Genomic DNA, 13,035 nt, shown 5'->3' on the forward strand with positions numbered 1-13,035 from the left:
ACAAAGGTATTCGTTCCTCCAAGACTGAACTAATTCACTAGAGTCACCAATACCACTCCTCCCTGGAATCCTCCTGCTCCATGAAAAGGGCAGCAATGTGAGGAACTGCAGTGGTTAGACTCTGGCAACCGAGCAACCCTGAAGTGGATCCAGAAGCTGTCATGGCAGTATCCCCAGTTGGAAGCACCCTGTCTATAAGCTCCCACGCTCCCTCCAGAGGGGTCTAGCAAAGGGTCCTCTAGGGATGCTTCTTGGAGGAGCAAAGCAAACACAGTGTATGCACACGGCTCCTGTCTGTGTTTTCTAAAGCAAAGCCAGTAATCCAGTTCCTTCCAACACCGTTTCATTCCTAAAGATTTCAAAGATGGAGTGTACCTCTCTCTTTCAAGATGTATTTAGTTTATAGTTGGGATGTCAAACTCAATGCCTTCATGGCTTTGGCTAATAAGCTAAACCTGTAAATCCTTAAATGAGAACTGGTCCCTATTGTGGCCATTTTCATCATATGAGTAAATAAAGCGTATGGGTGTGTGCTGGATGGTGCCCAAAAGTCACAGATTTTACACCTCACTTATAAAGGACGGATGCTCTCTGCATCTAGGAGGATGACCCAGGGCAGGTTTTCTCAGCCTGAATGCTTCACAGCATCACCATTCTGATCCTGCCCTTCCTAATCTACGGTGTCATGAGCATTAGGAATGCATGACTGGTGTGGACCAACAGATGTGCATGCACATGTGCATGGAGGGGAGGAGGGGAGCAGGGATGGTCTTCCCTGAACCCAGAGGTAAGGGGTAGAGGAAGAACTCAAGGCACGTGGCAGTCAGATGGAGATGGGACATTTCTTTTGCTCATCCCACATCTCCCCACAACTCCCTACTCACAGGCCTGGGGGCAGCAGCAGGAATCTGGGCAGCACGGGCAGCGGACATAGCAGCAGCAGCTGTGCGGGCAGCACTGGCACCAGCAGATCCCCACCAGCACGAAGAAGAGGAAGATCCCCAGGATCACCAGGCCGACAAACACCCACTCTGGAAGGATGCACAAAGAAATCTACTCGAGGTAGCCCCCCTTCAGGGCACGGCATACACGGATGGGCGTCTCCCTGCAAAAGAGGTGAGTGGGAAGGACCTGGGGAAGAAAGGACAACTAGCCAGGCTGGAGGGGCCCCAGACTCACGAAAAAATCGGGGTGACAAATGCTAGGGCACAGAGAAAAGAGAGTAGGGTAACCTGTGTCTCTTGAGGTACACTGAGTAGCCAGCCCTGTGACTGGAGAATCAGAATAAAGGGGGGACAAAAGCTGGGGGTGGGGCCTTGTGTGCTGGGTTCCTAACTGGTGGAGACTGTAAATGCTTATCCTTCAGAATGAAGTATCTTGTTTATAAGCTGAGTTCTTGCCTTATGTGGCGGTCCATGCCTACAGTTCCAGGACTCCGAAGGCTGAGTGAGACAGAAAGATCAAAGCAGCCTGCACTAGACATGAGACCTCAAACAAGCAAACAAAATCTGCAAATCTAAATCTTGAGGGGACAGAGAGGAAATGTGCCTCCATGGCCTGTGGAGATCATCTTTATGGGGCCTGGGCTCAGTGTGTATTAATCTGCTTCCCTAGGGCATCTTTCCTGCCATTAGCACCTGGGCAAAGATCCAAAACTCTTGCTTAAACCTCAATATCTATACACGGTGAGGGGAAAAAAGAGGCATATTTAAGATAGAGAAGACACAGCCCCTATGCCCAATGCAGGGGTTTGGTTTGATCACATTCAAGATGACCGTGCCAGCCAGCATAGCCAAGAATTAAGTGGTTCAGGCCACTGATGAATGGCAAGGCTGAAATGAGCTTAGCTAATGTGTTTGTCAACTTCTATAATTTTCATAGCTCTGTCTGAGGCTGACCATGAATTGTCCTGAATTTACTCATCTAAAAGATGTAAAAGGAAGTAAATTGCATCTGGCTTGCATAAAGGTGACTGTGACTCTCACGTGTCTTGTCTTAACATTAAGCTATTTGGCTTGGGAAGAGTCCACCTTGTCCCTGGAGCCCTGGACAGACTGGTGTGACCCATGCTTTTCTTTAAAAAGCTAAAGGACCAAAATGATTGGAAGCCATCCATTCAAAATCCCTTCAGCACACAATGTTTTTCTTAAAGTTTGGTTATTAATTATGACTTCTATTAAATTCATTTTTAATTTGGGAACTTGAGAATGCAACTTTTACATGTAAAAAGTTTTATGACAGTAATCGAATCATTTGACCTTTGGTTGGAACATCACTCCCTCAGAGAGAAAACAAACATCTCATGTTTTCTGAATCCCCCCTCCCCCAATTTATCCATCTGCAATACATTCAAGTCCAGGCCAACCTCTCTTCCACTTTGTGTCTGACTTGAACTGTGTGGAGAAGATTCTTGCTGAGGATAATAGACAGCATGAGGCTTTAGATGGGGCCTTATAAGTAACATAACTTAAGAAGGTGGGGGTTCTCTGAGGTGGTTTGGGTCAGCTATAGGGCATAGAAGCAGTAGTATAGGGAATAGAAGGATAAAAGACCAGCCAGTTACACTTTAGAAACAAAACAATGTTATCTGAGCCGGGTTTGGTAGAGCACGCTGGTAATCCCAGCACTTGGAAGACCGAAGACCAGGCTGCTACGAACTGAGGGTTAGCCTGAGACTCACAGCAAGTATCAGATGAGCCGTGCCCACATCACAATAACTAATCAGGCAAATAAATAAATAAATCTGTGAACGTGTTCTTGGAAGTCAAAGAGAAGGAACTCGAGGTGATCAGGACTGTATAGAAAATACAGAAACTCTTTCGTGGACTTGGGAGATACAGTTTTTTACTTTGAAACATTACTTGTGACATTTTTATCTATGTAAATAAATAAATGATTACAAATTGAAGGCACGTTTGATCAGGGTGGTTACAAGGAGAATGCCTCCCTGTGTCCTTGAGGGCATCAACAAGGAAAAAGTCGAGTTTGGTTGGCTGGCTAACGGTCAAGGACTGGACCAGTTCACAGGGAACAATTCGTGAGGCTCTGGACGTTTCTCAAAATTTCAATCAAGCCAAACCCAATGATCAGGGATATTTTATATCTCTCTGTTGCTATCACGAAGACTTTAAAAATGTGGTAAAAATCAAGGCTAATCATACTTCTTGCTATTCCTTCTATGGGTATGAACCTTTCTATAGTTCATTTTTATTTCTTCTTAAACCTCCTTCAATTACAAGTTACAGTGCAGCACCAAACTGGTGCATACACTGGTACCTTCACCTGAAGCGACATGAAAAAAATGTATATATATATATATATTTGGGGAAGGTGATCTTGACATATGGTCCATGGATGCCTAGGGATTTCCTGTGTCTAAATATATAAGCAATACAGGTCTGTGAATGCATGCTTTGGCAGGAAGGAAGACTACATGTCTTTCCTAAGTATAAAAAAAGGTGTTTTGGTAATGTTACAAAAGGCACTGCAATGCAATATGATTGCACACTCGTGAATGGGTAAGCATATGATTTAGGAAGTAAGGAGTACTCAAGGACACAGCACTGTTTGGGTATGGGTGAAATACTGAGACGGGCCTCAACATGACCAATGATACTGCATGCCTGACACCGAGGGTCTGGGTCCCCATCTCCACTTCTCCTTAATTCCCATTATTTTTTTAGGGCCTAGGAACAGAAGACACACAAAAGGCTTATCCAAGGGGCTTACTTCATCCTGGAAAAAGACAACAAACATTATGCAGACAAATGTACCCCGCCCCCAAATCAAACAAGCAATATTAGTGACTAGTGCGGAAGCAGACAGATGGAGTGACAGCAAACAAAGAGTTAAATGATTGAATACCTGGCATAATCTCCACAGCAAAACTGGGCAAGAGATCAGCAAGCAACCCTGTCCTGCCTAGAAGAAGTAGAAGGAACATGAGAAGGAAAGAGGTTACTCCAAAGAAATGCAGCCCAATTCCTGGCACCCACCAGTGCCACGACCTCAAAGCGTCATTGCTTTGTGTGCTGTGTGGTTGGAGAGCTGCATCAAGGCTGGGCTCGGTCAAAGCAAATGACTATGTTGAGTGTTTCTGGCAGGCATCCAAAGGAAGAGTGCATATAGCCTAGGTGGAGGCAGCAAAGGAAGCTTTCCTCATCTCTGACTGTGTATAGAAAGAGGACATCTCTGCCTCCGTACGAGAAACCCTGCAGGAGCAGACTGACACACTCCATCTCCGTGCACGAGCACAGCCCACAGCCTTCTCCACACACTTCAGTGGAAAGTCAAACCCATCTGTATCTAAACATTCCATCTACATTTTCATACAATCCGTACACAGTCCCATGTCCATATAAAAACAAAAGTACACATTCGGTTTTAACTTAGAATTAACTAGCTTCATGGTTCTATTTATGGCTTAAAGATACTTCAATGATTAAAATATTCAAAGGCAATGAAGAGATAACGCTAGACTGGTTCCACACTCCTCTACACTCCTTCTGGCTTCAGAAACACTCTGTACATATGTATATGGTATGGGTTTTCCATATGGCACCCACAGCTGGCGTTGCATGTACCCAAGAGCCTTCTGTGTGATAGTGCGGAGAAGCTTCAAAGCTGGTGTCAGAGCAGGTGCTTCTCAGGGGCTCTGGAAAGCAAAGAGCTGTACAGGAAATACGATACTAGAAGATATGAGGGAGGAGGCTCACCTGCATTACAGAAGCTACTCTGCCTATTTCCACTTCATTAGCAAACTTCCTTTGTCTCTGACTTGGGATGCTAAAAGGTCACTGGGGTACATTTAGGCATACAACTGAATCCTTTATCTTGGTGCATGGCAAGCATCTCCAAAACAGCACTGTTCAATGGCAGTTTAATGCCAACAATATGGGTGATTTCAGCTTTTCTAGCAATAACATTAAGAACGTACAAACAAACAGAAACAATTAACCTAATATCTTTATTTTTTTTCACTTACATCAGTATCCATGACATATTGTCATTTTTAGGGCTCATGACTACATGTAGCTGTTGAACATCATACTTCTACGGGTCCACAGGGTTGTAGTTTATACCCACGATGACTTTCTATTATGAATCTAATTAATGCCTTAGACCACAACATATCTAGAGATGTTTAAAACATTGGTAGCCTTGAACTCTAAATGGTAAATACAAATGAATCTTCTCATTTAACTAGAAGCAACAAAAAGTATATTTGGAAGTATCATTAGTCCAGATTGAACACACACACACACACACACACACACACACACACACACACACACGTAGATGGAAGTTTCTTTTCCACCCAGTCCTGCAGCCATTCAATCCCAAAGAAACACACAGAGTCTTGTATTAATTACATTTTTTTGGCCTTTTAGCACAGGCTTATTATTAACTGGCTCTTACAACTTAAATTGACCCATAATTCTTGTCTATGTTTAACCACGTTGCTTGGTACCTTTTCTAAGTGTGGCCTTCTCATCTTGATTCCTCTGCATCTGCAGGCCACTGTGTCTCTGCCTTTCCTCTTCCCAGAGGTCTCTTAGTCTGGTTGATCTGCCTATATTCCCTGCCTGGCTACTGGTCAATCATCATTTTATTAAACCACTATGAGTGACAAGTCTTTACAGTGTACAAGAGAATTACCCTGCAGCATACATATACTCATATACACACACAAACTGCACACTATACCTTTCCACGCACCTATCCACAGTCCTATTTCCATACAAAAACAAACTTGTGCACATGGATTTTGCTCATTGAGAAACAACTATACTGCTTCTCAGCCTTTTGGCTAAGATCAAGTGTGGAAAACAAAATATGTGGTTTACATTTTGAGTCTAGAAGTAATTGGTTCCTTCTTCTATAAGGAAGTCCACCAAAAAGCAGCTCTGACAAGGGCCAATTGGGGAAAAGTACCTCTGGGACAGTAGGGGAGGACACAGCAGCCGAGGAAAGACACTAGTGAGTAGGGAGAAAGCTGTCTTTGCTTACTCTGTTCCCTTGACCTTCCACAACGGCAGGAGGATACCATTGTAACATGCATCCTCCTGGTCAAGGCTCCTGCAAGGGAGACAGGTCTACATTTGGAAGGCTACATGTATATCCCAAAGGGATACTTTCACTGAATTAGGCCAGCTTAGCTGCAGCAAGCCTTGACATGGAGGGTTCTCTTATTGAACCTCCATCTTTGCACAGCTGGCATCAGAAGATGGCTCTGAGGTTTGCAAGGTTTCTTAGAAGGAGAGCCAAACGGGCATTAAGAAAGGTGTCCTGAAAGAGACTTCTCATGCTAGACTTGGGCTCATGCCTTCACAAAACACTAAGAAGTGCCTGCCCCTAAGGCTTACACAACTCCCTAGGTAAGAGATGAGATGGAGTTTGGGACCAAAATCTGAGCACGTGATTAAAAGCACACACTGGTCTCATCCGGAATGTTCTCTAAAAATATGCCTTGGAAACTCAACAAGGGAATTAACAGATGGTCAAGGATTTAAGAAATTCAAATCTTAGACATCTCTTTCACACATATTTAGTATTCATTACCATATAATAGGCAATTATATGAGAACTATACAAGGTTAACAAAACAGTTATCAGATGTTTAGTGATAATCAGATTTTTGTTGTGTTTTCATCCCCAGACAATTGCTGTATGTGTGTGTGTATGTGTGCATGCACACGCGTATCTAGTTAAATGAGAAACTATGTTTACGTTTATTCTGCAGATCTCGAGTCTACCAGTGTTTAAAAGCATCTCCAGGTGTGTTGTGGGCCACATAACTAATTAGAATCATGATATAAATTTACTCTTTATACAAGCTACCCATTTGTAGGCTGTCTTATGGTATTAGTTATATGATTTATAGATGATAGGTATATATCTACATATATGTGTACATATAATTTTAGCATGTATGCCTGCAGGCCAAAAGAGGGCACCAGACCTCATTACAGATGGTTGTGAGCCACCATATGGTTGCTGGGAATTGAACTCAAGACCTTTGGAAGAGCAGGCAATGCTCTTAACCACTGAGCCATCTCTCCAGCCCCTTAGCTGTTTATTTATGTATTTATTGTGATTTCTTGAGAGAGTCTTGCTACGTAGCCCAGCCTGGCATGCAACTCACAATCCCCCTGCCTCTGACTTTTGAGAGATTAGATTCCAAATGTGTGTCACCACATCTGGCTATGAGAGTTATTAACGATAGAACATCTATATAGCTAAAGAGGATTTGGTTCTCGTACTTATCCCACCTGTTATGTCAGAAAAACACCGGAACAGGAGTCCAAGTGGTCAGGGATGCTTTGCCATTGACTTACTTGGTAACTACTTCAGGCAAATCACTCCCTGTCCTGGTCTCAGTTTTCTCAGAGTAGATGAGAGGACTAGGACATAACAGTGTACATACACCTTGATTTCTTTCTGAGACAGTATGGATTTCTGCCCATGGCTTTAATGTAATTATTAATAGGTACTGGCTTTTGCTTGCAAAATAACCTCACTTTGACAATTAATGATACGGTCACCATATTCAGTTCTCAAATCTGATACTCAGTGAATGGAATTCAAACCCAACTGTCCATAGGAACAGCTGGAGATGCAAGTGAGCATAGCGGGCTATGTGTGAGACAACCGAGAACATTGTGGGGGTGACAAATGGCAGTGTCTTTAGGGGCCCACTGCCATTCAGCTCTAGCCAACTGTTGCCCGATGGGATACATCGGGTGATCCTCTATGCAGGTTCACTAGCCCCCAGATTTGATAGTGAGATAATCTAATTTTAAAACATTAAGACAAAATTCATGTATTTTTAAACTAGTGGATAAGCAAAACAAAATATGTCTGTGGGCTGTACAGAAGCCTGGGATCATGAGTTTGTGACCTCCAAAGGTACACACAGAGAAAAGGCTGGGCTTCCCCGGAGACTGTTTGGGTTACCTTGACAGTGTTCTAACACTGCTTTCACATGCAGAATGACAGCTCTGCATTTCAGATTTCAAAACAACAGTGCTACAGACTGCTTCCTTAGCCTTTCTTACTTCTGGGGAACCATAATGAGCACCGCAGGAGAACATCAAAGAGATCTGTGTTCTGCACTCTAGACCTCTTCATTTCTGTACCTGAAACCATAAACTAAAGAGGGAAAGTATCAGGGATATGCATTATAAGAAATTCACAACCTCTGATACTCCAACAGGAAGACCAACATCAAGTTTCTCGCTTTCCCTGAAGCAACAGTCAATAGCTGATGTTTCCAGTTCCCATAATGCACTTGAATAGAGTTAGCCCCATGGAGGCGTGGGTGAGAGAGTCTTGCAGTAAAGTGGGCAAAATTAAATGTCTTTAGAATTCAAGACACAGTAAGAGTTTGGGGAATAACAGACAACACCACTATATCAACAGTGCAGGAATACAGAGGTCTCTGACTACTGCATCATGACTCTGATTTTATTGGAGCGAAAAGCATTTTAAAAATTGAGTTTATACTGCGATCTTTATATTTCTGGAAACCATTTTTGCTTCCAGCTCCTTCCCTAACAATTCCTAAGAAATGCTGCTGTCAGTTAGAAACGCGCTATCATTTCTTCTCTTCTGTTGCACCCAGTGAAGGTCTGATCTTAGTGTACGGAAACAATAGCAGTAAATACACCCTGGGTTTCAGCCGCGCTTTACCGTGCTGGCGAATCACTGTTATTCTTCCAGGATGCAGCTTAAGAGAGGTAATTACAAGTCACTTTACTGTCTGAGGGAAAGACGGGAAGCAGACCCTGTCGATAGAGGGCCATATTTACTCTTTTCAAATCAAAGCTCTAGCTATCAGGAGAAAATACGGTTTTCATGTAAGCACTCGGTTTTCTGCACAGCTTGCAAAATCCATTGCTTTAAGGAAATTTCCACATGAATAAGCCAAATGCATCAAGCCCACTAAAAGCGTGTGCATGCACACATACAAGCACCAGCTTCACGGCATGCTGGTCTACACTCCACAGCTACACGCGTTCCTTGGGCTGAATGCTCAGAGTAGAAACATGCACTGGGAATGCACGATTTGCACATCTTACCTCCTGATTGTCAAATCCAGCTGTTCCCCCACATGGCCACTTTCAAGTTATCCCTGGTTGGGGTGTTTGTACATAGTCCTGGAAAACCAGCTCACTTCAAAACGTCTCCAGCTCATGCATCCACTCACTCATTCACTCGGACAAAGATGTGTATGTTTTGTCCAGTGGAGACAGAAGCAGCAACAAAACACAGTCGCTCATGAGGGTCATCTTAGCCACACCCATGCAGCTTGAACACCAACAGAAGACTTCAATTTAGTCACTTGCTTCTTTGTCATAAAACGTACTAATCGCAAAGGACAATCTACCTGCTATGGCTGTTTTTCTCAACCTCTTTACCTGTATGTATGTGTGATGTGCATGCATATGTTCATGTTCAGACATGCTCGGGCGTGCAGTGTGTGGTATCTGTGCATGTGTGTACATACGCATGGAGGCCTGAGGTTGATATCAGGTGTCTTATTCAATTGCTCTCTACCTTATTTTTTTGTGGCAGGGTTTCTCACTTGAGCCAAGAGCTCACTGACTTGACTCAGCTAGCTAGCCAGGTTCCTCTGGTGTCCTCTATCTCTGCCTTCTATGCTGGGATTGCAAGCAGTCTGTTCAGCAGGCATTTACAGAGATTCTAGGTCACTGTGCTTGCTCACAAGTGTTTCGACCTAGTAGCCATCTCCTTTGCCTTTTGGATATCAGGATCCATCTGGCCACGGGGCATTAGCCAGAGACGCAGTCCTTGCCACATTTTCTACTTCTCCATTTCATACCTTTGTCTTCATACATGTCATAGTTCATTTTCTAGTGGCATTTCTCCAAAAGTGATAATTTCTTTTCTTGGTAGCCGGGGCCCGCAAGGTAGAAGTTCATTGCTTTCTTTAGCAAAACAAGTGTTTGAACTATTCTTGTCAAGTACTTACTACTCAGTCTACAGGACTCCAAAATATGTTCTGACAGAGGCCTGGGTGGCTGCTACACAAGCTCTTTCCTCCTCCAAGCTCCCCAGGAACAATGCACACACCTTCAACAGAACATTCATCTCTCAGTGATTCCCTTACACACACCTCCTTTAAATGGCTGGAAGCCCCTTTAGAACAGGGTCCATGCTCCAAGCTTAGCATCTCGGCAGACAGGTCCTCTATCCACCCATCAGATTCTTTGAGGCTTTCCAATAGCAAATCCCCACAGTTTACTAGGCTGGGCTTCTAGCTAGGCTTCTGATGTGTTGCTCATTACAGTACCTCCTCCCCAATCCCGTAGGTTCTTATAGGAAGGATGAAGGAACTGTTCAGTTGCCAATTCATCCACGCTGCACTTTTCAGTGTACAGCAAAACATTTAGCATCCTGGAGTCAGTGTTCAATGCCAAGAACATACTTCGGGCAATAGAACATCTTGCCATCTAAGAGACTGGAAGCACCATCCCACTCCACACCAATGAAAATAAACCATGCTAGTGTGTTTTCAAAGAATTCAATATGGAGATGTAATCTGAATATAAATTTTACCCCCAAGAGATTGCTTTTGTCTATGCCCTTTATACTTCCATTCAAGTTTGCATAGTCCAAGCCTTCAAAGTGTAAATGAGGCAAAGTCCTAGATTTCATACAACCTTGTTTTCAGAAACTAAATCGGGCTCCTTGACAATAATGAGCAAAGACAGGGTGTTGAGAAACTTACGTAAGGGTGGGATAACAGCACTTTTCGCATCTTTACGATGCCCGGGACACAGTGATCTCTATCCATTTCTTTGAGTAAAGTAACTAGAGACACTCTCAGGTGTGCCAATACACGGTGTGAGTGAACCTTCTCTTTAGGACGACAGCAAATGCCTTCCCAGTTCCTTGCAACTCCCTGTTTCCCCCTTCTGTTTAATGCAATCTCGGCTTCATCTGCTTCCAAGCTTTCCTTAGATGCTCTGGATCCACCGTCAGGGTTGTGCTGGATCCACCCTCTGTGCTCTCTGCTCCAAATCCTCCAAAATGCTGCTTTCTTACATCTCCGAGGATGGGCAGATGCCTTTCTCTGGCCCCTGAATGAATGTGTAAAGATGTTTCTATGGCTATGCTGTAAGGGTTGTCTCTATGGCTATTTAAAATACCAAATATATTGGAAATTTCCCAGGGGCACACACATGCCTGATTTTATTCTATATTCCCATGGCAACCATGCTTCCAATAAATATAGTTTATGACTATCTGTCACAAATGTGGATAGAGCCTCCCTTTCCTTTACATATACTTATAAACTATGTATTTAAGCATCTCATGTGTTTATTTTTTTTCTTTTTGTGTCTTTTATATTTTAGTTCACTTTAAATTACAGACTCAGCAGAGAATAATCCGGACAGCAAATTCTCTCTATAAAATGACTACTATTGGATCATTTGCAATTAACATGTAATAAATGCTTCCAGATTTTTGGCAGTGCACTGCAAGGTTGGCCAAAGACATTGACTTCTTCTATTTACATATCTTAAGTCATATTTTATTGCTAAAAATGAGCCACAGAAGTTAGTCCAGACCATAAGCCCTGCCTGGTGTTTTCAAAAAACCAGAGAGGTTAAGAATCTGGAAGAAAGTAATGCATCTGCCTGAAAATCAAGCTAAGAATAGAATACTTAATTCCACCTGTGCCCCTCACCCCCATGATGTCACAGAGCAGCAGTTTTGGCTTGTCTTCATTGTAAAAATATATACTAAGTGCTTCTTAGTCTCCCAGCATTTGAACCAAATGTCTGTGAAGCCCCTGTGCTTCTGAAATTCCTCTACTTACATAATGAAAGTATGATTTTTGAATGTAGAATATATTGGAGATTGCTGAAAAATCCCAGCAACCTCTTACAGCGGCAGCTAGAAAATGATTACTGGATACATCATAACACAGTGTGATCTAATTAAAAGGCATTCACCACTGCTGCAAACTAATAAACAATAATAAAAATGATTGGAAAGGTACTTAGCCTGTGCAAAGTGCTGTAGCGAGCCAACCTCCCAACCTGCGAGAGTCAATGGATGGAAAATAGCATTAGTAATAGAACATGCTTGACTTGGTCTGAGGTGAAACACACAAGAGAACTGCGCTGACTTAAAATTGATGGGGAGGGTGCAGTGCCCCTGAAGGAGGAAATTGAGTTTGGGGGGACTAGTTGTTTTGTTTTGTTTTTGTTTTTTTGTTTTTTTAAACCACTTACTTGTGCTGTAAACAGACGAGCACAAAGCCATATTCAGGGACCACTACTTTCCCTGGTGGGGGTGGGGAGTGGGGGAATAGAGGGGTTGGGGTTGACCCCGAGGTCACAGAGAAGCCCAGTTTAAGAGGTTATGCAAGGCCAGAGTTCCTGCCCTTTCTTTGGTGGCCGGCTCTCTCTTAGTATAAGGGGCTTCCATCAGGACCCTTTCCCAGAGCCCTCTCTGGGAAGCCAATTCAACAAAATTAGTGGCGCAGTCCTTGCCTGAACCAAACCTGCACGCTTGAATAGCGGCAGCTGGCTTTGAAGAAAAAGGAACTGCCTCCTGACCGGTTTTTGAGGGACTGCCATTCTTTCCTCCCCGGGCTGAGCCGATTTCCCAGTACCACCCACTCCAAAGCGGGCCCCCGCATCTCCGCCCCCACGCTGGCGAGCTCTGGGCTCCGGGCTCCGCAGACCACAAAGGGAGCGCTCAGGTTGACCCAGCTGCTCCAGAGCCACCCTGGGTAACCACGGCAACCGCGGTGGTCAGGAATGCACGCTAATTGAAGGGCTCATTCCTCCCACAGGGATGAGCAACAAGTGAGGCAAAAAATAGTGAGCTGGGCTGCCTTTGAGGAGGGAGGAGAGGTGGGGCTCAGCTCCAGCCTTAGCCCTGGTGGCTGAGGGACTGGGGACCCGTGAAGAGCGCCTGCCAGGCCTCATTTGTTTTCTTTTTTTTTTTAATATTTTTTTTTTATTAAGAAAGAAAAAAAAAATTTTCCGCCTCCTC

At 43.7% G+C, this 13,035-nt stretch overlaps 1 protein-coding gene across 4 annotated transcripts in view; it reads right to left on the reverse strand.

Annotated features, from left to right (window-relative positions):
- Ildr2 (immunoglobulin like domain containing receptor 2) overlaps positions 1-13,035 on the reverse strand; it is a 57,131-nt gene that overhangs the window by 16,556 nt on the left and 27,540 nt on the right. For 3 of the 4 annotated variants that reach the window (XM_026777518.1, XM_026777516.1, XM_026777517.1), the window contains exons 4-5: positions 3,865-3,921; positions 885-1,031 (exon numbers count right to left, since the gene is read on the reverse strand). In XM_026777518.1, the coding sequence (XP_026633319.1) occupies positions 885-1,031; positions 3,865-3,921 (204 nt within the window). The remainder of the gene's footprint in view (positions 1-884; positions 1,032-3,864; positions 3,922-13,035) is intronic. The other variant, XM_005370088.3, reaches the window with a different exon arrangement.

Source organism: Microtus ochrogaster, unplaced genomic scaffold (assembly GCF_000317375.1).
Source record: "Microtus ochrogaster isolate Prairie Vole_2 unplaced genomic scaffold, MicOch1.0 UNK70, whole genome shotgun sequence".
NCBI lineage: Eukaryota > Metazoa > Chordata > Mammalia > Rodentia > Cricetidae > Microtus > Microtus ochrogaster.